General features: G+C 37.3%; 1 protein-coding gene across 3 annotated transcripts in view; it reads left to right on the forward strand.

The window, feature by feature from the left end:
• Fam149a (family with sequence similarity 149 member A) overlaps positions 1–21,428 on the forward strand; it is a 53,065-nt gene extending 31,637 nt beyond the window's left edge. For 2 of the 3 annotated variants that reach the window (XM_047548594.1, XM_047548596.1), the window contains exons 2-14: positions 221–331; positions 528–669; positions 3,027–3,169; positions 4,403–4,528; positions 5,432–5,602; positions 6,710–6,900; positions 7,799–7,953; positions 10,017–10,120; positions 10,621–10,830; positions 15,067–15,187; positions 16,336–16,464; positions 16,565–16,643; positions 18,858–21,428. In XM_047548594.1, the coding sequence (XP_047404550.1) occupies positions 221–331; positions 528–669; positions 3,027–3,169; positions 4,403–4,528; positions 5,432–5,602; positions 6,710–6,900; positions 7,799–7,953; positions 10,017–10,120; positions 10,621–10,830; positions 15,067–15,187; positions 16,336–16,464; positions 16,565–16,643; positions 18,858–18,931 (1,756 nt within the window). In that variant the 3' untranslated portion in view covers positions 18,932–21,428. The remainder of the gene's footprint in view (positions 1–220; positions 332–527; positions 670–3,026; positions 3,170–4,402; positions 4,529–5,431; positions 5,603–6,709; positions 6,901–7,798; positions 7,954–10,016; positions 10,121–10,620; positions 10,831–15,066; positions 15,188–16,335; positions 16,465–16,564; positions 16,644–18,857) is intronic. The other variant, XM_047548595.1, reaches the window with a different exon arrangement.
• The last annotated feature ends 4,546 nt before the right edge of the window (positions 21,429–25,974 follow it).

The following is a 25,974-nucleotide window of genomic DNA, read 5'->3' on the forward strand; positions in this document are numbered from 1 at the left end:
TATTGGCCACCTTGATTCTAAGAAACATTAACAAGGCAAGGTCCTAGGCCTTAGTTTCTTAAGGATGAATGTTGTATGTACACACACATGTGTTTAGGGGACACAGAAGGAGGAGAAGAACAATCTTATACAAAAGGAATTTTGTAAGTTTTAATGAATATTATTTAATGAATGCATTATTACATTAGGGTGACTTCTCATGTTTCCTTTTGTTTTTCAGAAGAGGACTGTCAGAAAGTTCTAGAAAGCATAGTTTTGCTGTGAAAAGCAAAGATCCTTTACCTCCACATTTTACAAGAAATGTGCAGAAAGCCATTGATAAATATACCTGGTAAGCATTCACCTGTTAAATACTGCTGATTACAACATCAGAAAATTCCTACAACAAATCAGTGATTGGCCATCTTGAGTCTTTTAAATTAAAATGTAGTTTTATTTTTAACCTAATGGAAATGATACATGGCAAAAATATTTTTAAAGTAGTGCACTCTGTTTAAGTGTTTTTCTGTTGCTTATGTTCATTCCAGCAGTGAATCCTCATCATCATTTTCATCCCGCGGAAGCTGCACACCCACAAGAGCCCACGAGTCATGGTCAGGGTCTTCAACCCGGAGTTCTACCACTGGCCTGTCTACAGAGAGGAGCTCAGTGTATTCTTGGAGAGATGATGTATGTCTCAGAATATTTTTGATAATACTGTGATTATAAGTTATGTGAAGAATTGCTTTCTTAGGTTCAAAAAAATCTCTACCATTTATGGTTATATCCATCTATATACATATATGTATGTATAAAAGTATGTACATGTTACCATATTACATGCAAAAATTTTGAAGTACCAGAATATAGAAAAAAAAATCACTCATAATCTTATAGTCCAGAGTCTGAACTGTTGATAATTTTGTTTTTCTCACCCTCCCACGCTCTCCCCATTATGTTCCATATAACTCCTTCTACAGTATCTATGGCTGGAAATTCAGAATAAAATTCTGACAATTAGGAACTCAACTAAGAGAACAAGTTGGGAAAGTAAAAACCGTGAAGCATCTCCATGATTAGAGGATCTCTCCCCAGTACTCTGGACCAGATGTTTTACTTTCATCTTCTAACCCTAAGGGGAGACATTAATTTTAACTCTACTTGGTTCTTTGTGGGAGTGGGCCTCTCAGCTGGGTGAGCTTTAGCTACAACTCCAACTTTGCTAAGAACTTTGCAGGCTTCACAGTCTCCTGCCTCCTTATCCCTGCAGTGTCTCTGGGCATCCTGGGGCACAGCTCTGTAAAACCCACGTGATTTGGCAAAGCCTTTCTATAGCACCCTGGGTATCCACCTTCTTGTTTGGTGTGTTTTTCTTTACTTTCTTTAAGAGCATTTTTTCACTCCTCACAGTGCATCTGAATACCTATTATATAGTTAGTTAGCAGCAAGTCTCAGAGAGGTGGGTGATCACAGGACCTGGGAGGGATCTGGAAGGGAGTCAGCTCATCACTAAGAGGACTTTTTCAGACGTGACTCCCTCACTTATGATCCCCTCTTGCCCGTCTGCTTGCCCATGCACTGCAAACCCGCTCAAGTCCTTTTTCCTTGCGGGCATATCCCTGAAAAGACTGAGAACCCTTGCTTTATCATGTCCAGATTCTGGGATTCTTTCAGTACAGATTTTCATGAAATTATCCAGCAAGAATCTTATGACTTCTATTTATAGAATTTAAATAACTCTAGCTGGGTGTGGAGGCAAAGGCCTGTGATCTCCACAGTTCCAGAGGCTGTGGCAGGAGGATCATGAGTTCAAGGCCAACCTCAGCAGCTTAGAAAAGTACTAAGTAACTCAGTGAGACCCTGTCTTTAAATTTAAATATATATGTTATATGGACTGGGGATGTGACTCAGTGGTTAAGTACTGCTGGGTTTAATCTCTGGTACAAAAAAAAAAAAGTACTTCAGAACTTACAATCCCTTTAATTTTAATATAAAAATTTTAGTTACTTTTTGATAGAAAATATTTACAAAAGCAAAAAAAAAATGCAAAAGGAAGAGAAACAAAAGCGAGCCTTCTCCCATGCCCTAGCTACTCAGTCCCCTCCTAGGACACAAATGATTATTATTAGTTTTTCTCTTATTTGCACTTTAAAAGAAATAATAAGAAATAATTCAGTTCCGTTGTAATCTGGGAATCTAGTTTGTTGTCAGTCTGAGAGAAGAACTGACGAACAATGTATGTCAAGGCTGGGTGTCTTGCCCTGGAGGCTGCCTGGGCAGGGTTTCTCCCAGTCGTAGTCATGTCTATATCAGGAGTGTAACGTTCTGCTCATTGACTGATAGACTGTTAGCTTCCAACAGAGACCATCTACGATTGCTAAGGGGCTTTCTCAAGGACAGTTCACTGCAGCTGCGGCTCAAGAAACTGTTAAGGCCAGACAGGAGAAATTAATATGCTGATTTCACCCTGATAACCACATCTCTTAGGACAACTAAGGATTTTTTTTTGTTTTTCTACTTTATTGATGAAAACAAGGTTAATAGCCCTTTCTTCAAAAGTAATTTCTTTTTTCCAAGGTATCATTAGAAGAAAAAAATAGCCTGTATTTTGCAACTGTGCTTAAGCATATCAGGGTGAACTATGTGAGGGACCTAGGTCTGTGTACATTTGTGTGTGTGTGTGTGTGTGTGTGTGTGTGTGTGTATACAAGCATGCATGTGCATATATGAGGGTGTGTGGAGGTCTGTGTCTCCATTTGATGTCTTTGTCAATATGTGTACCTACACCTCTATCCATGTCTATGTAAAATCTCAAGGCTCAAAACACATGAGAGAAGTTATCTCTTTAATAGTTCAGGAATCTGAGACTCAGGATGAGATGTAATTGATTAGAAAAGTCAAAATCAACTGCAAAGCCTACATTCTTGTTACCTAATTATACTCCCTCCTATATATTAGATTTGAAAAATGTTGAAGTATCATTGATTGTGAAGGCTATGTTTCTATGGCTCTTAGGATTCTAACGAAATGGGCTTTTTCTGTTTCAGGAGTTTGACAAAGCCAATGCACAGAAAGTGCAGCAGTTGTTTTGGGAGGTCGAGGAAATGCTATTTGAGGGGAAAGTAAGCCCTCGGACCCAGAATCTAGTGGCTGAGTGTGGTGAGTGGGCAAGAAGATCCCTCCATCTGAGGTAGGCATATCCTCCATAGAAATTCTCTGGAATGGGTTTTTGAACTAACCACTCCTGATCTGGGTCTATACAATCAATACATTAGAACTGAAAGCACTTGCTCAATCAAAATACCTATCAAGAGCACAGTCTTTTACTGACAGATGCATCTTTTGTTATTGTGCCTGAGGAGATACTGAGACCCAACAATATTCAAGTGCCTCTTAATTTGTGAGAAGCAAATCTAACTCATTCAGAGAAAGGCATCAAATCTGCAACAAGTGCAAGATTGTTAGCTATGCTCTTTGTCCTTCACATTCACCATATATGAGCAGACAGCTGTCATCACTGAGAACAACCAGAGGGTTCCCATAGGCAGAGTAATTATTTGCAGAATGACTTGATAGGTGAACCTTTCTATCTCATCATTGTCCCGGATGTAAACAGGGGCATTATCTTTTTTAATACCAAAGATGGAGAATATAGATTGGGTCTGAAGGGAAACTTTGCTTCCTGTCTTTCAGCCCACCTACTTAGGGGAAAGTCCATCTCAGTTATCCCAAGTTCCTCCACATTACATCTGGGAAGAATGAATTAGAATATGCACATGAATTTTCTGGTTAGCTTGACTAGGGAACTTTAGGAAAAAACCCAAGTAATGTTTTTAATCTTTCTTTTCAATCCTTTCTGAATCCCTGTCTTAAAACATATAATGTGTCCATTAGATGTCAGTTATTTGTGTGTGCTTTTCTGGGGATGGCTCACTTACCAAAAATTCAGGAGCTCAAACTTGATCCTCTCACTGCTCTTTTACATTGTTAAGATAAAAATGAGGGAGGGAAAGTGGAAAAAGAAAAGATTTCTGGGTGTATAAGCTTAGTGCATATACGTGTATGGTTTTATTTATTAGGTAAATGTTAGTTAACACATAGAGGGAGTTTCACTGTACCCTGCCTTGCCTTACATGTCCAAATCTGATATGCATTATCTCTAAGCCACTTATCAGTCCTTTGAGGCAAATGAGATAGGTGGCCTAGAGAGCCAGCACACTGTCTCAGAATCTTAACCTATGACCGCAACAGACCTTCTCGCCTTCCTAAAGCTCAGGCTTCTTCTGAGACACCATGATGCTTCTTATGTGCCAATACATACTATATCATGTCACATCCATGCCTTCAGAAACATTAATGCATCCTACCTTTATAATCACAAAGCATATTTATCATCGTCTGGTCAATTTTCTTTCCTTTGCAGAGTATTAGGAAGACAGCTCATCCTGCCAACTGACGAAGGGTTCCAACACTTCCAGGGAAACATGCCTAGTTCTGCTGGCCACAAACTCTTACCTGAAGCCCCAGAATGTGGCAGCAACATCAGGCAGTATGTTGATATGCGTTACTTCCGAAAAGTGTTTGTTACTGTATTTCAGTTATCCTTTTTTATGTTTAACTCATCCATGAGCCTTGGCTCCATGAAATATTCAAATTTAGATTTCAATGAAGGACAGGTGCAGAGAATATTTTCACAAGATGCTTCTAACCTAAATTTATTATGTGTACATATAAAATACCAACACATGCACACAGAAGTTACCTTCAACTTTTATTCCAAAGGCACTTGTGAAAGTCAGGCTAAATGCAAAATCAAAAACTGCCTCATTGTGATGGATTCAGAGCCTTAAGCAGAAGAAGTAAAGCCTTATCCTGTTTTCTTTGGCTTACAAAAAGTTTCTTTTTTTTTTTTTCCTTTTCTTTTCTTTTGGGGTGAGGTACTAGAGATTGAACCTAGGGCCTCATGCATTCTAGGATGGGGCTCTACCATTGAGCTGACCTCCCCTGACTCCCCTGCCCTTTTCATTTTTATTTTGAGACAAAGTGGCTGAAATTTGCTGCAGCTAGCCATAAGCTTGCTATCCTCCAGCCTCAGCCTCCTTAATAGCTAGGATTACAGCTGTGTACCACCTTTCTTGATTTACAGTTTTCAGTAAATATCTTTATGCCATTTACACCTATTTGGAACTGAACTGTGGCATCCTTGCATTACAGCAAAGAGGATACAGACATACAAAATGATTTAGCCTTTTAAGAAGCCCTTACATTTTTTTTTAACAATGCTTGGGTTAAAATGCTTTCAATGATCAGTTTTTGCAAAAGTTATACTTAATAATTTTTAAATTTGAGCTTCTGTACTTTATGGCTACTTTAAAGATTCACCATGATTGTGCAAGCATTACATTCTTGTTGTTATACAAAACCCCACATAGGATCTGTTCTTTTCCCATAGGTTGTGCATCTCTGGTTCTCAAATAGTCCCAGCAACATTCTCAGCTTCTGCCCTGCCAGTCCCTGAAAGCTCAGGGACTGCTCACATAACAGCATGTCCATCCCTGGAAGAAGAGGTTTACGATGTGGATGGAAAGATGGAAGAATATTTTGCTTTTGACCAAAAAGAGGAGTAAATAGAATTTTGTTTGACATTGACCTCATAATATAATAGTTTGGCATTTATTTTTATTACATGCTCATTTTGTCTTATCAGATAGATTTCTATTCTTATCAGAAAGATTTCTATTCTTTTGAGAATAATTTTCTCCCCAAAGAGTTTCGATTCCTAGAGGGAAGTATATGTCTAGAGCAGTGCTTCCCTGCCTTCTTGACAGCATGGCACAGAGAGCAAACAAGAGCCATGTGCAGCATGCTAGTGAAAGTGGACAAGGCTACCAGGACTCTCATGTCCAGGGACTCTAGGTTCCTTACAAAGGGCAAAGGAGAAGTTCTAGTCTCTGCACTAAATGCATATTTTGTTTTTTTTAAGCTACAAGTGTTGTAGGATAGCAGTTGCCTCATATTGAAAACTGATAGATTCAAAAGGAACCAGTTGCTAAAATAAATCTTAACAAATTAAGAAGATTGAAATATCAAGTATCAATAATAGGAGGAAAACTAGAAAATTCCCCAAGATGTAGAAACTAAACAGTAGACTTTTGAACAAATGATGGGTCCAAAGAAGAAATCAAAGGGGAAAAAAAGAAAATATCTTGAGACAAATGAAAATGGAAATAATCCATACCAAAATTTAACGTGGTAACAAAGCAGTTCTAAGAGGAAAGTGTATAGCGATAGACGCCTACATTTAAAAATAAAGAAAGATCTCAAGTAAGCACATTAACTTTATACCAGAGGGAGAGAATGAAGAACAGAGTAAAGGAAGGAAATAACAGAAATTAGTGGAGAAATAAATGAAACCAAGACTAGAAAAAAGCAACAGAACAGACCCATGAAATGAAGAGTTGTTTTTTATTGTTTCTCTTGGTTTTTATCCCCTAGCTTTATTGAGGTATCATTGACAAAAATTGTATATTTAAAAAAGAAAACTGTGCTGTTTAAAAAGAATGTTACATTTATTTTTATATGTGTAAATATGTATATGCATGCATGTCAGATGATAGATAGGATTACTTTAGGATGGATAAAGAGAGAGAGGTTGAGAGAGAGAGAGTATGAGTTACTTTAACTTTAACCGTGGATACTTTCAGTGATTACCCTGGGTTTTCATTCTTAGTGGTGATGAACATCTTGAACGAAAACCAGCTCACTGTGGCAGGAAGTGGCGTAAGAACGGACTTCCTCCTGTTTCCCCTCATGACTGTATCAGAGATGCTGTGGCGGCAGAGGTGTTTGATCGTGTCTGGACATATGTGGTAGAAATATTAGAAGAACTGATCAGAAAGACCTGGGCAGCTACACTCAAAGGTACTTATTTGCAGAATTTGGCCTCCTGAAAAGACAGTGACCCCTGTTCCTGGATTTGTGCTCCCTGCCCCAGTTTGGCCACTCCTGGGACAGGACTGGGGTGAGAAAAGAGGTGGCTTTCTGCCTTTCCTCACAGGTGATCTTTAATCACTTCCAAAGGACATTGTTGTTTTTAGAGTTATAAAAACAATACTTTGTACTCTGGGGGAAAAAAACTCAAAAAATGCACAGAAAGAATCACATTATTTTTTATTGGGGTTAAAGAAAACTCAACTACTCTCTAATAAAGGGATTTTTGCTTTTAATTATTGATAATATTTATAAAGTAAAATGTGAACATAGCAAAGGTAATAATCACTTCGTTTACCTTCACTTCAACTTATAAAATGCTCTTTAAAGCACCTAAGATGGAGCAGAAAGAAATCATAGAAATATTGACAGTTAGGCTGGGGAGATAGCTCAGTCGGTAGAGTGCTTACCTTGTAAGCATAAGGCCCTGGGTTCAATCCCCAGCACCAAAAAAAAAAAAAAGAAAAGAAAAGAAATATTGACAGTGGACGTTAATGACTAGATGACTAGTTTTATGTACTTGATACCATAAGGCAATAACCATATTAGTTCTATTACTATTCTTTTTCCAGCCAAAAAGATTAGCCAGGCTGTTATAAAATTCTGAGAATCTTTTTGACTCCACTGTATTATCTCTGCTTTACCACAAATCTCTGGTATGTTAACCAATTGGTCCATGGGGTCTCTGCTCTCTTCTGTATTGCTCTTTAATCAATGGCCATAACTTAGACTTGTGGTAACTCAAGAAGAGATATTCTCTTTGCAGAGAATTTTATTTGTGTCAGGTAATCTGATGTTACTCATGATACTGATTTTTCTGTTGACACAGGAGGACAAAAACAGAAACAAAAGTTGAAAGTAACTGAAAATAGACTCCCACAGGTCCTCTTCTCCCGGCTTAGCACCGAAGTGGCCAGCGTCCCCCCATCCAGGGGTTCTGAAACTCGAAGCTTGCCCCTGGCTTCTCATCCGAATCCACCCCAGGTAGGTGCATTTACATTCAATCTCTCTTTCGTTTCTTCAGTTTTCACCGTAGTTTGTCAAGAACACCATTCTATTGAATTCGATTATCAAGATATTTGAGTGCAAACAAGATTAAAATGCAATGTGGTTATTTCATGATGTTTAATAGCATCACCACATTCTTTGTTGGACACTGCTTTGAGATGTGCGACTATTTTCAATATTTTTGGAGAGGGAAAGAAAGCTTTCCCCTAAGTTTCTAGCCAGTTTGAAAGTTGTAAATGGCCTCTTTGCCTTCCACCAAAGTGACAAAAGATTTAAATGAGTACAGATTGGGTTCATTAAACAGTGCTTGTATTAGGTGTACCATGCTAGTTGTTTGGAGAAGATATGTAAATGGATAAAACTGAGACCCCGACCTAGAGAAACAGATGAATTACATTCTGTGAGGAATGTGCAGAAAAGTCATTGAAAGAGAATCGAGGAGAGACTGATTCATCCCGATTAGAGGATGGGGTTGATGCTTGACATCAGAGGGGAAATCTGAGCAGAAACCTCAAAAAATGAGTAGGACTTTTGCGTGTAAGAATTTTAGGTGGGCCACTTCAGGTCAGGCAAAGGCATGGGTGCATAAAGATAGATGGGTTTAAGCCAGAGAAAAAAAATATGGGGGCTTTGGAATCAGAGGTCTGGACTGAGTATTATTTTGAACATGTTAACTTTCTGAACTTTAATGTACTTACCTGAGTAATGAGGAGAATACTATGTTGTCTAAAATACCATTGTGAGGACCAAATTCTAGAAAGATGTGAGAACTTTGAATGAACAATATGTAATCATATGTAACCACACAACACCCTGTCCTTGCATTTCATCTTCATTCAAAGCTGTAGTAGCAGATGAGGCTGGAAAGGATAGGCCTGTTCATAGGAGATCTTGGATATGTTACGGAATTTGGACTTCATGTTTCACATAACCCTTCTTATGTGGGAGACCAGAGAAAAAGGATCAGACAGGATTCCTGGTCTTGATCTATGTGCCATTTATAGTTCAGTTGGAAGCCATACTGAGTGTATGCTTGCATACACACACACACACACACACACACACAAACGAAGAGGCAATATCATTGATAGTAGTGCAAGTGAGAGTGTGAGCTTTGCTTGTAGAAACCAAGTTCAGATCCTGATGACATCATTTATTAGCATTAGGATCTCAAATCAGTCATTTTCTCTCAAAACTTCAGCTTCAGTATCTGTATTACCTGTGCAGAATTAAAGGAGAATTAAAGGAGATATGACATTATTACAGTGTGTAGCATCAAGTAGGCACTCCATAACTGTTAGCTTTTATTATGATCAGATGCTAATTACCTATATCTTACAACTGATACGCTTTAGATCATAAGTGCTGTAGGGTTTAGAGGGAAAATATACCTTTCACAAATTAGAGTAAGACATAATCTAAGTGATAGTAAGATTTGTTAAACTAAAAAAGAAAAAAAAAAAAAGAGAGACACTTAACATAGGAACAAATAAACGGAATGCCCGTGTAAGACTGAAAGGACTTGGCCTGGAACAGGGCTTGTGATTTGGGCAGCAGTGAGTTAAACAATATCTAAGCCTCACGGGCTTAAATTTTGCTTTCTGGCGTAAGGGCTTTACAATAAGCTTCTTTGCTTTTCACTGTTTGAAAGAAACTTTTGTCGGAGTTTCTGTCTGGTTATTTTATTTTTTGTTTGTTTTTTTTTAAACTGCTCTGATAAGTTCAATATAGTATTTCTCATTTTGTTTAATATGCAGTATAAAATATGGTCCCTTGATTAAATTTTTTTCAAATTAGTTTGTGCCATTTGTTTTCTGAAGATTTCTGACAGGCATCAATAATTGGAGGGCTGGGGTTATAGCTCAGTGGTAGAGCGCTTGCCTAGCATGTGTGAGGCACTGGGTTCAAGTCCAGAACCATATATAAATGAATGAAATAAAAGTACATCGACAACTGAAAATAGAATTAAAAAAATAATTGAGATATTGTTTTACCCTTTTTAAATTTATTTAAAAAAAAAAAAAACCACCTTTTCTCAGATTCATCGCTTCTCCAACAATTTCTACAGTGATTTGAATGGTGTGATGACGATTCAAGCCAAACCGCTCCAGCAGAGGCCCACGTATTTTGCAGATAGAACACAGTACGTATCAGGAAGAGTTGCCCAACCACTTCCCTATGGTGGAAATGCTTGATCAGGAAGACTGCAGGGACATGGGACAGTGAAAATCCCATTTAATCGTATGCTCTAGATGTGCCCAAGCACATACCAGGGGTAGTACAGCCAGAGTAACAAACGGTTCTTCTGACATCAACCACAAAAGAGTTACTATTGCATATTAAGTCAGGAAAGAAGAGAAAAGCACAGTGCACCTATGAATTCCTAAGCTTGTGGTCTTTGCTACCATTTGATTACAAACAATGAAAAATTACATTTCTTTTTCTTTTTTTCACCTGTGAATGATTGTTCATTGGTGTAGAAATGGAAACAATAGTCTGTCCATTCATTCAACAAATACCCCACGGAGTATGTTCTGGGTACCAGGCACTGTTGTGCACAGCATGGAGGAACGTAGCAAGAGTTGTGTTCCGTCTTCGCACAGCACTACCATCCCAGCAGCTAACTGGACTTTCCTCCCGCAGGAATGAACAAGAGGACAAATCATCTGGCGTGGGTGCCAGTGGTCTGTCCTCTGCAAAGCTCCGCCTAGCCAGAATCTCAGATCCTCGTGGATTACAGACTCCGGCCAGGAAAACACCAGTGCACCGGAGGCTGCCTTCCCTTACTTCAGATTCACAGAGACTAAAAACCCCCAATGTGTATAGTGATGAAATTCTTAGGGGAACAAAACTGTAAGTCTTATTTCTTTCATAGTAAACTAAAGGTTACATAGGATAGAGACATTATCAATTGGGTTTGATGGATTATTCTCTATCAGATTTTATGGAGATGCTTTTCTTATGAGTTCATTTATTCGAGTATTCAACACTAATTTTGTTCTAATAGTGGTATGTAACTGTATTCTAGAATGACAGGTCAGTGTACCGGTAGCACAGGCAGCTAGGTGAAATGAAACACTGATGGTGGGGTGATCTTGGATGATGTTCAGTGGTCTCATCTGTAAAACTAAAAATTAATTAGTGCTTTTAAATTACATAATTAATAAGTTTTATGGGGAGGTTTAAATAAGATAATGTATAGTCATGTTCTGCATAATACTTCAGTGAACTCCAGAACAATTATATGATGGTGGTCCCGTAAGATTGCCTAGTGACATCATGGCTGTGTTTGTGTAGGTACACTCTAATGTTTGAAATTGCCTAAGAACACATTTCTCAGAAAGTGTCTGCAACATTAAGCCACACATGGATGTACATAAAATGCTTTAAAAGGGACACATGGTGTGGTGGTATGTGCCTGTAGTCCCAGCTATTCAGGAGGTTGAAGCAGGAGGATTGTATCAGCCTGGGCAACATAGCCAGACCCCATTTCAAAGTCAATTAATTAATTAATTGAATAAAAAAGATATTCACCTATCTATTTTTATTTGTCTTTAAACAAGTGTTTCACCCTACATAGGAGTTTCAAAAATGGTTTTGACCTTAGGAATTAACATCAAAATAATTTCCTAATTGTAAAGTTGTTTGTCTCTTGCTTTATGTGAGGATTCCCAAGGAGCCTTCCATCTAACTTACTCAAGGCCAACCGATAGTTATGTGAATAATTGCAGCTAGTATTTATTGATTACTGTCTTAGTCGTCAGCACTAGATTGATGGATTGCATTTATTTCATTTTATTGTCTTAGTTATTCCTCATTGCAAACCTTTCCAGTTGGTATTCTTACTATCCCAAATCTAAGATGAAGAAAGAGACTGAAAGATGTTGAATAACTTGCTTTGGATCATCACTGCACCAGGAAGGCAGAGCTGAGGACAGTCACGGTGCTCTTGGTTTTGGAGTCCACCCCCTGGGCCCTGGGCCATAGGCTTTCCACTACAAAGGAATGAGCTTTAGAGGGGCTGAGCTGAAGTCCCCTGCAGGAGCTGGAGGGGTGAGCAGCGGCCAACTATTAGTCACTGGACTCTCAACTATAATTCAGAGTACCATTTGCAGCTTTATGATAGACCACATTTCTTTTTTTTAAATTGTAAACAAATAGGGTACAACTTATTTCTCTGGTTGTACATGAAGTAGAGGCTTACCATTTGTGTAATCATACATTTACATAGGGTAATGGTGTTTGATTCATTCTGTTATTTTTCCCTCCCCTCCACCCCTCTCACCCCTCTTTTCCCTCTATACAGTTCCTCCTTCCTCCATTCTTGCCTCCCTCCCACCCCCATTATGTGTCATCATCTGCTTATCAGTGAGATCATTCACCCTTTGGTTTTTTGAGATTGACCTATCTTACTTAGCATGATATTCTCCAATTTCATCCATTTGCCTGCAAATGCCATAATTTTATTATTCTTTATAGCTGAGTAATATTCCATTGTGTATATATATATATACACCATATATATATATACCACATATATATATGTGGTATATATATATATACCACTGTGTATATATATATACCACAGTTTTTTTATCCATTCATCAATTGAAGGGCATCTAGGTTGGTTCCACAATCTGGCTATTGTGAATTGAGCAGCTATGAACATTGATGTGACTATATCTCTCTAGTATGCTGATTTTAAGTCCTTTGGGTATAGGCCAAGGAGTGGGATAGCTGGGTCAAATGGTGGTTCCATTCCAAGTTTTCTAAGGAATCTCCACACTGCTTTCCAGAGCAGCTGCACTAATTTGCAGCCCCACCTATTGTTGTTTGTATTCTTGATAATCGCCATTTTAATTGGGGTGAGATGGAATCTTAGGGTGGTTTTGATTTGCATTTCTCTTATTCCACATTTCTTTTACAACTGTTATATATCAGCCTTCAGGACAGATTCCTGGTGGTATTTGGATCTGTTCTGTTCATGCTTTCAAGTCATCTCTGCTTCCTTCCTTGTCAGTGTGGCCACCTCCCACACTTTCTTCAGCCCATGCCCATGTCAATAGCATGGACCATTCTCTCCTCTTCTTCCAGTCCACCAGGGCTCCACTATCAAACTTTCTTCAAAAACCATTCCTAATTCCAACTGAAATATATCTAGACACCTCCAATTGTACATTCCTTCCATGTTTTGGACCCTCTTTCCATAGACCAGAACTTTTTTATAGCCCCCCCCCCCCAATTATTATCCATGCTAAACAGACCTTTTAGACTGTTTTCCCTAATTGCTCCCAATTCTGGGAATTCAAATACAACAGATAATCTGTATGTATAGCAACGCTTGCTTTATGCAAAAGAGTAAAATTATTTGCCTTCTTTTGGCTGTGCCTATTTCCTATTAGTTCTCTTCCCTTCTTTGATTCTAGGCAAACTTACCTTCCTCTGCCTCACAAACACACCAACCATGCATCCTTTTATTTCCATGATGTGCTTATGGTCTGTCCTCTACAATTTTTTTTTTTTTTTTTTTTTTTTTTTTTGGTGGTCCTGGGATTAAAACTGAGGGCTATGTTTTGCCACTCAGGCACTCCCACTGAGCTATAACCCCTGCCCTTGACTTTCACTTTTATGAAATAACTTTTTTTTCTCTAAATATCAAAGTACCAAACACCCTGGAACATGATAACCCTGTCAAAAATATGAATAGAAATCAAAAATCACTGAAATACAGAAATGACAGCTGTTGGTAAACTTTCTATCAACTTTGTCTGGGATTATATTTTTTTCTTTCCTTTCCATTGTCTCTTTCCTAACACTGTCTTACTATTATGTAATGTAGCACTTTTTTACATTCATTTTACACTTAACATTATATCACTCATATTTCTCTTGGCACATATTTTTAAAAGCATGATTTGAATGACTACTCATCATGTGGGTATCTTGTAATTTATTAAGTATTTCCCTATCTGTGAAATTTTTTTTCTATATTTTCATTTTGATGATGTGCAGTGGACATCATTTTATATCAGTCTCAAAAAGGATATCCTTAAATAGTGTCCTAGTGATAAAGTGCTGGAAGAAAAATGGAAAGGTCAGAGGTTAATTTTTAGGTTCCTGAAATATTTTGCCAAAGTACTTCCTGAAATGGTTGTACAAATTTATAGTCTCACTGGTGATATAGGTCTCCTTCCCTGTAGTCTCTAAAATTGAGGGCTTCCATATACTTTTAAAAAACTTGTTAGTTTTATATGTTAAAAAGTGTCCTATTATAACTTTAATAACTTTATTATTAATGAATAAGCAAATTTGAATCTGTTTCTAGAATGTCTTATCTATTCTTGTGCAAAAACCAATTTAATTTTTGAATGTTGTTATCTGATAGGGACAGTCTCCTGTTATTCCTTTTCTTTTACTAAAATTTATTCACCCCTTCAAACAAATAATCTTCACAATCAAAGTGTCAAATTCAAAACAGAACATAACACATTGGGCATGATAGCATTCAATCTATTAAGAATGTAGGAAAACTGAAATCTTCACAATATTTAGTATTCCCACCAGAGAATGTCTTTTTACCTCTAACTTTGTATCATCTTTTTATGACTCCACATAAAATTTGTAGTCTTCCTCATCTAGGCCCTGTGCATTGATAATTAATTGTGTCCCTTGTTGGTTATGCTTTTTCTTAAATATCTATAGGACTTACATTCAGAATCACACACCAGAGCTCTTCATTCTATACTGTTTCATTGCTCTCTGGTTACTTTGTTTTTAGTAAAGCTGGTCACAGGGAAGAGCTAGATCTTCAATTTCTTCTATGTTCTGTACAGTTCCCAGTGTGGCTGAGCACTTGAGAAATTCAGATACAGCCATTGTTAAACAGGACAACGTGACTGGAGCTGCTGACAATATGACTGGAACTGCTGGTCCCTGCCTCACCTCTGTCTTCCTGAAGCATGGCTTGTTTCCTTGAACATTGCCTTTGGAAGACAGATTGTGATTGGCAGCTCAGATTGGTGCTTCCTGCTAGGGCCTGACCCTTCTCTCTGCACCTGGGTGTTCAGTTGCATGTTGTTGTGTTCACAGGCAAACTGGCATAGACCACGTGTCTTCCCTGCCAGTTCAAACCTCCTGGAGCAGGTTGCCCCCAATAGGCTCAGAGGCTGGGGAGCAGATCACAGCTGTTTCCGGATCCCGCTCTATTTCCGTAAGACAGATTTCATTATAAGTGCAACCATTTTAGATAATGTGTTGGAAAGCAAGTAAACCAAAATAATCCTGGTACTTCCAGGAGAAGTCAGAACATAAGAGAATGCTCTGCTTGGCAACATTCAAAATGTCTTTACAGTTCACTTCCAGAACATAAATGGCTCATGAGACTTTAGAGGGAGATGATATAAAAAATTTGTCTTGAGCTAAAACAGAAATTCCAGGTGTCAAGGAAATATCTGATGTCAGGTGACTATCGTGAAGAAAAGAGCATAGAGTTAGGTCCAGAGACAGGCAGAGCCGTGTCTCCATCCTGCAGTGCAAACCCACTGTCTCCCTGAACCTTAGTGTTTTCATCTATAATAGCAATTTCCTGTTTCAAGGAATTGTTGGAAGGATTAGATGAACTCATGCATTTTAAACGTATGATATAACGACTGGCATCAATTAAGAGCTCACTAAATTATTACCCGTCATTTTTATCAGCTCTCATTTTTGCAGCTAACCTTTGCCATACTTATTGCAATACAGAGGCAATGTCTTCACTCAAGCTCAGTTCAGCCATGCTCCTGGTAGTACGGAAAACCAGGTTTCCCCCAGATTTACAATGATCCACTCATTTCACTCTGAAACAAGTAATTTGTGTCTTTTGTATAAAACATGGAAGGACACCTGTCACAGGAGCATGAGGCAGAAGGAGAGAAAAAAACTAAGGTAGGGTTTTCTCTTGCTTCTTTCTGCCACCTTGAGCAGAGCAATAGAACCTATTCCCAGGAGACAAGAGTGGCAAAGTTTTAATGTGTAACCTCAGAATGAAATAATAAAAGAAGGCAAATGCAGAATTACATTTCTAGTATAACAGAATGTTAAAAATTTTGTGGGGTTAAGGTTTTTGCTACCTATTTACCTGTTATGGCACTACCTTTTCTTACGGGGGGGCTTGATACTGTAATTTTGTAATTAAAAAATTTAGATATTTAGTAGTCTTTGTATTTGGCAAATTTAAATAAGTGTTTCCAAGTAAGTAGCTCAATGAGTAAATAAGTGACTGTTTGAAGCATCTATGGATTTTCTTTTGTCTTTCTAAGGAATTTAAACTTTCCATTTGCATTTATATTAAACAAGGACATATTATTCTTTATTCAGTACAGGGGAAGGTATCCCCAAAACCGCGTGTTAAGTGCAATGCCTGATGGCATAGAAAGATCCCCTCTCCGAGAAAGAACCATTACCCTGGATCAGCTTTCAAGGCCCAACACGACCCATACATTCCGGGTAGGTCTGCTGTTAACTATAACTTTGATTAAAACAACAACAACAAAAAATCTTTTTTGAAAAATAAAGCTCATCCCTCATTTTATTTTCCTCTCAACAGTCGGATACACCTCGAAAAGGCTTATTGACACCGATGGAATTTTCTGGTCACACATGGACAGGTCAAAGTATTTTGACAGGTCAGCATTTTCTACATATAAAGACAATAATGTAATTTGCAAAACTCTGTAAGTTTCAGAAAATGAAATTGAAAGTTATCTACCTTGATAGGCCTATTTTGATCACATAGAAGAAAATAGCAAGTGTCTGTGATCTATGACTCTAACTCAAAACTCCATCAAGAGAAAACCTGCACATAACAGCACCAGCCACCCTGCTGCTGGGCGGAAAACTGGGGTCTCATGCTCACAAAAGAAGGAAAATCCTGTCTTCAGAAAGGTTACTCTCTCTCTCTCTCTCTCTGTGCTATCAAGTTTTCATGCTTTTCTTCTAAATGAAACCCTTCTCCTAGATTCTCTTTGAAAATCTAATGGTAACAGTGCTTGAGAAAATGAACACAGGTTTGCAAATTATTTTCTACCATAAAGCATTACAGATATTTTCTGAGCCTAGTATGTTTTTGATGAATAAAATTATAGTTTGAATGCAGGCCAGTGATACTTTGATTTTCAAACTCATACCAACATTTCCTTTTTCCCACAAAAGAAGCACAGGTCATTCCAGCTGTGTTGCTCTGGAATCTGATGCTGGGTTTCCACCCTGGCTCTATCCAGACAAGCTGTGCAGTCCTAAGAAAGTCCCACCCTCTCTGAGCCTTAGTTTCTTATTTTATAACAGATTATATGGATAAAATAGTTATTGGAAAAAATCCATGAAAAGATGCCAGCCATATACGGCTTACTCAGAAATTTTAAGCCATTTATATTATAAATAATCTGAAGTGTCAAGGATAATGTAATATCTTAAGTGAAATTTGTAATATCATTCTAAACATAAGATAGAGAAATTTTAAGCAATATATAACAGATTTATCACGGTTAATATGAGCCTTTCTATAGTTTTATAGCAGAGTGATGTTAGGGGTTCTTTAGCCTTTAAAGTTTTACACTTATGCTAATAGCTGTAGGCAGCTGTGGCTTTTGTTGCTTTCTAAGTTCCCTAGAAGTATTACCCATCATTCTTAGTGACATTAAGATTCCTGTAAATGGCAACTGTTCTACATTATAAGGTATTGCTTTTAACATAATTGTAGATGTTGAGGGAAAGTAGGTATTGAATTTGTTTGTTAATCAGTGACAAATGGGGCTGGGGAGATAGTTCAGTTGATAGAGTGCTTGCCTTGCAAGCACAAGGCCCTGGGTTCAATTCCCCAGCACCACCACCAAAAAAAAAAAAATCAGTGACAAATGTACCTGTGCCAAGTTCTGATCTAAAGGCAGGGATTCACAATATCAAGGATGGGGCTGGGGATGGGGCTGGGGATGGGGCTGGGGATGGGGCTGGGGATGGTGCTCAGTAGCAGAGTACTTGCCCACCATGTTTTAGGCCTTGGGCTTGATCTCCAGCATCATACACACACATATACAAAGTAAACAAACAAGCACACACAAAAAAAATATTAAGAATGCTTTGATGTGTGCTTCAAGAAGCTTTCAGTCTAGTGGGGAAGATGGAAAGGGCCGTGAGAGGTGATCAGGACCACTGAGCTCAGTCTTCAGGCAGTAGCGTGAGCAGAGGGTCTTCCCAGAGGAGATGAACATCACATGAAAGCTGTCAGCTGAGATTCTGTGGATGACCGGTAGTGGTGGTGTAGAAAGAAGGAACCGAGGGAATTTTGAGGAACTCAGATCTGGAGTATTGCCTGCAGCACAAGTGAACATGTCTAATAGGTTGTTTGGATGCACAAAAAAATGAAAGGAGGTGAGAGAGCTGGGCTCTGAATCTCTTTCAAATCTGCACTCCTAATCTTTCACCAAATACCAAGTCAATGTCTTCTCTTATCAATAACTTTAAGATAACATTGATGGTCAGAGATCTTTTTTATTTCTGTAGGAGCAACGAGGGGTACATAAGGGTTTCTAAGGGTTTATAACATGGCCTCCTTGTTCACTTTGCTTCCAAGTCAAGAAGCACCAGGAGCAATTAACTTATCTTTCCATTTATACTCTGGCAGAAAAATATATGCATGTATTAATGACCCTTCCTTTTTCTCAGGACTCCAAATGGCAGTCTTTGTGTATGACAACTGCCTGGTTGGTGGAAGAGGAGACATTAAAATATGTATTTTTTTTCTTTTTAAAAAGTATCATCTCCATGGAAGGTACAAAACAATTCTCTTGAGAGGCTGAACTTTTAACATTCTCATGAGAATGACCTTTTGGTTTGTGTTTCAGGTTCACAATATCTGCCTAAATCTTTTCAGAGGACAACTGTGACTTCAAGAAAGAGGTTCCAAGTGGCATCTTGATATTACTTCACCAGACCTGTGGACTCACTGGAGCATCCAAAGCCTCAGCATGCCATTTTTCACTTGAAAAGTAGAAAAACAAGTATTATATTATTTATCTGTTTATCTGACAGTCTGCCGTGTTAGACTACCTGAGTGAAATGCAAATAAATAAGTAATTTCATTTTGAACACTTTGCATTCTAAAGAGAATTAAAGTCAGAGTCACTAATCTTCTTTACTGGGAGCATTCCTGAAGTTCTTCAGGCTTTGCTCAGAGATCTAATACGTGTCTAAATTCCCTCACTCAGTCAGTTATGCACACAGCAAGTGTGTGCCTGAGTGTGCGCATGTATGCGCACTCTAATAATATATGGGCGTGTTACCTAGGTCTATGCCATTTTGTAACTTTGTACCTTGATTTTTTTAAAATCTCATTCTCTTAATAATTCCATCAAAATCCTAATCACTAATAGATCTAACTTCCTTCTTAAAAAAAATAGTAAAGTGGTATTTGAGACAATCAGTCCCATTTGGAAAAGATTCCAATTATTCTAGTCATTGTGCCGACTTTCTTACATCTGTTTAAAAGTCTTGAGCTTCTTTGAGAAATGTCAGTGGGTAATTTTAAGCCAGTTGTTTGCTACTAGTTTTTATTTCAAAGTCAGGCATTACATTTGATTTGAAAGTCCTCGTATTTATAGATTTTTAAAGCTGAATACAAACATAATTAAAACCTGTTGAATACGGCCTCATCCTTACTATTTCAACCAGAGTATCCATGCCCTAGAGGGAAGGCTTTATAGCAGCATTTTCCTTACATACCACAATCTGATCTTTGCTCTAATGTCACCTCTGCAATGAAGTCCTCACCCAGCCCATTTGCTTAAAGCAGCGGCTCCCTTCACCCTCTGTCTTCTTGCCCTGTTTTATTTTTCTCAGCGTGTTTTCCCATCTGGCAGTACTGTAGAAAATGGAGTGGAGAACGGAAAGGAGAAATATCAATTGGAAGCAAAGCTGATTTATAGTGATTTAAGTCCTTGTGTTCATCTCAGATCAGCATAATTTTTTCTCTGCTATCAGATAATAATACCTTATCAATCTAATTTTCACTAATCAAAGTTAAACTTTATACATAAACACATGTGTATCATATAAATGTGTGATAAATTTATATTCAGGCATTTCTGGCTCTAAGGAGTGGGGATTATTCTCTATTTAGAGATGTTCAGAAAGTAAAAAGCATCCTGAGACTAGAATTAGTGTATGTGCTTTTTGGTTTTTATTTTTGTTATCACAGAAAAATAAAACAAAAATAGCCCCAGAGTCTTGCCTGAAATTTGATGATTTCTCCATTATATGCTCCACTCCATTTTCATAGCCAGGGAATAGGTTAGGGAGTGGAAATGAGAAGGATGATTATATATTTACCTCTTTTGGGGTGGCTAATATAGGGACCTCAACTCCCTAACTCCAGGGAATATTCCTAATGCTTAGTGTCCCACACCAAGAAGACCAACGCATTTTAAGAATTTTCTAAATTACTCAATCTTAGCTATGGAAACTTTTAAGAGAAAACACCAGTCTCCGTTCAGCCGTTCTTTAGCTTGAGTAATTTCTAGATGGGTGAGTGGTCTGGAGCCCCTGTTTGCAGACTCCCTTGTTGCTCTCTGGTCCACCAGAGCTTCTAGAAGAGCTGTCCATTCTTCTCTCTCACAACCATTCAGGCAATTGTATATTAATCTCTAGACACTTCCAACTGCTTCCCTATTCAGACATCTTAAAGCGGGGGTGGTGGACAGGCAGTCTACACTAACCAAAAGTTCAGGCAACCAAGATAAATTCTTTTTTCTTAGAGAACCACTGAGTCTCTTTATTATTTTTATAATGGCAAAATATACTTTGAAAAATAGAACTGAATACAATGATAGTGAATTTTAGCTTCTAAACATTTTGATTACAAGATTAAGTTCTGTTAGAGATTACATAAGGACTTGGTTCACTTATTAATTCTAAAAGTGCTGTTTCCATAGTAATTTTTTTTACACTTGTGTAAAAGATATTTTATTTATAGATTAAATGAGATTTAGAGGTTAGTACCTGATCCTTATATCAAGGATCGTGCTTTTTAAACTAATAAGATAAAAATTAGCGCAGCATTTTCACAATGACCTATTTTGATAAAAGAATATCTTAGAATTTTTCTGCTAAAAATTGAAAAGAGACAAATTTAATTATTTCTGAGATCACCTGAAACCAAAGAAGGAATGGAAAATATTTTAAATAATCTAGGCAAATCTAAAATATCACAGAAAACTGTTAGATTTTATAAAGTTAATATAAAAGGAAGCATCCATATTATTATTGTGAACTTGAGTGGAATTTCTATACCTATTGAGATGTACATTTCTATATATAAATCATTTCAGTATATTTTTTGTTTTCATTGTTTTCTTATGACTACTGATCATTGTTCAGGATTTTTAATTCTTTAACTTTTAATAAAATATCAAAGTGTTGAAAGTTTTCAAAAATTCATTGCATTTATAAAAGCACCTTTACATTCTCCATTTTTATAGAATTTATAAACCTATCTACTTCGCAGTTTTTAATACACGGGCATTCATTCAATCATTTCTAACTACATATCAAGCCTTTCCCGGTGAATTAAAAACATATCAACATACATGAAAGTATACTTCATTTATAAATACTCCACTGTAATCTCTGTTTCAGAAGATGACATTTCTACTGATAATCATCATGGATTTATCATTTCATAAAATACTAAGTCCTTTCTTCGTGTAAAACATTCTCAGCATTGAACTGAACAAAACAAAGTTTCTGCTCTAAAAGAATTTAGATTCTAGTGAAGGAGATATGCTATAAACAAATGTATAGAAACATACTATAAGGTCAATTAGCAATAAATGCTATGGAAAAACAAAACAAGGCCAGGTGACCGAGTACCCCTTTAGCTGACATCTTCAGATTTCTACAGCTGGGGTTTGGAGATGAGGTGTAGACTGGAGATATAAATTTGGGAATTGTTGCATGTCTAGGTGCTCCTAGACTTGGAGTTACTTCCTGATAAACCCATCATAAACTGGAAATATCATAAGTCAAAAATGCATTTAATATGCCTAACCTATCAAACAATATAGCTTAGTCCAGCCTGTCTTAAATATTCTGAGAATACTTACATTAGCCTAGAGTTGGGAAAAATTATCTAACACAAAGCCTCATTTATAAGAAAGTATCAACCATCTCATGTAATTTATTGACTACTTGCATCTAAAACAACTGGCAGTGCACAAGCTATTCATACATTGATTGTTTACTCCCATGATTGCATCGCTACCTGGGTGCAGTAGCTTGCCACTGCTCAGCATCGCCAGAAGATTCCATAGCATATTGCCTGCCTAAGAAATGTTCAAAATGTAAAATTCCAAGTCTCTTTTCTTCTGAATGGGGATTGCTTTTGCATCACTGTATAGTTGAAAAAAAAAAAAATCAGTCCAACCATCCTAAGTCAGGAATTGTCTATGTAGTCCATAGGTTTTATTAGGTATGAAATGGATGAGGTAACATAGTGAGAGAAGGAAAGTGCGGAAGGAGAAACAGTTCCGAGGCTTAAGCATTTAAAAATCTGCAGGTCTAGGGTGTGAAGTAAACCCAGCAAAGTACACTGAGAAAGAACGACTGGTGAGGGGAAATAAAAATCAAGATAATATGGAATCCTCAGAGTCAAATGGGTAGAAAAGTGTTCCAAAGAAGGGACAAGACCTCCAATTTGTTGAATGCTGCTGTTAAGTCAATTCAGATAAATGAGGAATTGAAGGACAGACAGATTTAGCCACATGGAAGATGTCGATGGCTGCTATGGTTTGTAGTCCCCCAAATTGCTTGTATTGGAAACCTAATCCCTAAAGTCATGTGTTAAGTCTATTTAGAAGTGGAACCTTTGGGAGGTAATTAGGATTAGATGAGGTCATGACAGCGGGGGCCCTGTGGTGCAGTTAGTGGCTTTATAAGGAAAAAAGGTTTGAGCTACCACACTTACCTTGTCTTGTCATGTGATGCCCTGTGCCTCCTCAGGATTCTGCAGAATCCCCACCATCAAGTAGGCCCTCACCAGATGTAGCCTCTCAAACTTGAACTTCCAACCTCTGAAACCATTAAATAAACCTTTTTTTCTTTTTTTTTTTTAACACCCAATTGTATACTTCATTTATTTATTTTTATGTGGTGCTGAGGATCAAACCCAGTGCCTCACAGGTACTAGGAAGCTTTCTACCACTGATCCACAACCCAGGTCAAACCTTTATTCTTTATTAATTACCTGGTCTATGGTATTTGGTTATAGTAAGAGAAAATGGGCTAAGACAATGACAGTTAAAGAAAACTGATCTTTCTACTGAGAACCATAAAAATTGTAATGAACAAAAAACAGATATTTGGAGGTACACATGAAGGTAATATGAGAAAGAAAATTGGTAAATTGGAAAAATATATTGAGGTTAATGGTATTTTTTCCTTTCCATTGCTGTGATTGAACCCAGGGCCTCCTCACTCATGCTACGCAAGAGCTGTACTGTTTGACCAAATGGCTGGGCACCATAGTCAAATTGACATCTAAGAATTAGCTATTACAATGGGCAAGACCTCCTCAAAGAAGCTACAAAACATTTCTGGAAGAAACTAAAGAAGAGCCAAATAAATTATCACCTTCAAGAATTGGAAGACTTAATATTGGAAAATGTCAATTCTCTTCATATTGATTTCATACTAAATTCAATTGGATATTCAAATTTTTTTAATAACAGAGACCTCACTAACACACACACACACACACACACACACACACACATTATAGATGGTTCTCATATCTAAACACAAAAGGTAAAATTATGAAGTTTCTAGAAAGTAACATAAGATATTTTATTTTTTAACCTTGTGGTAGGCAAAGATTTTCTAAACAGGACAGAAAGTGTAAACAGGACAGAAATTGTTAACTGCAATGGAAAGATCAATAAACTGTACTTCATTAAAATTTAAAAGCACTCCAAGGACATAATTAAGAAAGTATTAAGGCAAAACAGAAGAAACTTGTAGTGTATATCTGGTAAAAACTTGTAATCAAAGGATGTGTAAGTACAAAGGACTTGTATTTTACACAGACGTACATAACAATTGTTAATTATACATATATATATATATATATATATATATATATATATATATATAACTCTTTCAAAGCTCCAAAAAATTTATACAATTCCATTGCTGAACACAGACAAATGATTTAATAGGCACTTTTAAAAATGGCCAATAATCTCATGAAAAGATGCTCACCATTTCAAGTCATTAAGACGATGCATGTTAAAATCTCAATGTCATACCACTATGCCACCTAATAGAATAGCTTTTTTTTAAAAAAAAAAAAAAAAAAAAGACACTATCAAAAGTTATCAAGTACACAAAACAGCTGGAACTAATTGAAGATTGCTAATGTAAATTGGTATGTTGGAAAACTGGCAGTTAATATAGTAAATGTTCTATATACCTTATCACCTAGTATTTTTACTCCTAGGCATATATTCAATAGAAATACATACAAATGTAAATCAAAAAACATCTAAAAGAGTGATCGTACATAATTATTTATAACATAGGAAACTTGGAAACAACTGAAACACCCATTGGCAGTAAAATGATTAATAAATTATGACATTTTCAAACAACAGGATAATATACAGTTGTGAAAAATAAGGTAAAATTCTGTGCTCAGTAGTACAGATTCATCTCATAGATATAATGTTGTGTTTAAGAAGCCAAACACAGAAGAGTTCATTAGTGATTCCATATTCTGTAATACAGTCTGGGTGATGGCTACAGGAAGTGATGATTTTTATTCATAAAATTGTACATTTAGATATCACTCACTCTATTTGATCTTAGTATCTGTTACTCAAACATTGATGACAAAGTTCTCTGCTACTTTTATGACTGATCTATATAAGTATGCAGATAATGTAGTGCTATACTCAGCCAGGAATTTATTTTGTAATCTAAATTAAATATCTTTTTCATATCAGGAATCATTTCAAGTGACAGAAAATTTAGAAAATGAAAGTATTAACATTTACAAAGCCTTTCCGTAGTTTATAATGTCTTCTGGCCCATGACTTTAACCTTCAAAGGCACTGATTGTAAGCAAGGAAGACTATCAAAGACTTGGTCCAAAGATCTTCCAAGTGGCACGAGCATCCTTTAATACAGAAGGGCAATGAGGAGAGAGCTTCCTCCTCAGTCAGCTTAGCTCGTGAAGCCAACAGTCTGCTCGCAGTGAGCCTTCTTAGGTACAATGCTGTATACTCTGTTGTCACAAGGCTGTCCTGTGAGAAGGTTATTTCCAGGCACTTCTTTCTGGCTATCTGGTTTGAAATTTTGCTATCCTGGAGCAGGATGAGAAGATTCCTTATCTGCTAATAAGGAAAATACAGAAAGATGACTAAGGGACAAAGCTCTTATTTTATTGTCCCTTTCCCCCCAAATCTCCAGTACCCCTGTTCCTCACCTCTATAAATGGTCTTTAAAATAAAGATAATAGTTCTAAGCCTGGCAGTCCAGGTCTCTCTGGGTTTGCTCCACCCTACCTATGCACATTGCCTCCCACTACTCACTGTGAATGACCAAGGAGGGACTCTGATGACCTCAGACTCTTCACACCGTCCTTGCTTTGGAGGCTTTCTTTGCCCATGTCCTTGTATGCTGCTGCCTGGTGTGCCCCCACTTCTCCCTTTACTAAGGGCACAAGGTATATGGTACAGCCTCGTTATGTCCATAGAGATGATCACAGAGTCAGATAGATATTTTCTACTTTTATAGATGTAATTCACCTTATAGCTCTGTCTCAATCTTTCACAGAGGAAGAAACTTAAGATACTAGTTGAGATATACTTAAAGACATTAAATATAAATAAATACTTTTTTCAGTGCTGGGGATCCAGGGCCTTGCACATGCTAAACCATGTCCATCACTGTCCATCACTGAGCTATGCC

This window comes from Sciurus carolinensis, chromosome 4 (genome assembly GCF_902686445.1).
Source record: "Sciurus carolinensis chromosome 4, mSciCar1.2, whole genome shotgun sequence".
Lineage (NCBI taxonomy): Eukaryota > Metazoa > Chordata > Mammalia > Rodentia > Sciuridae > Sciurus > Sciurus carolinensis.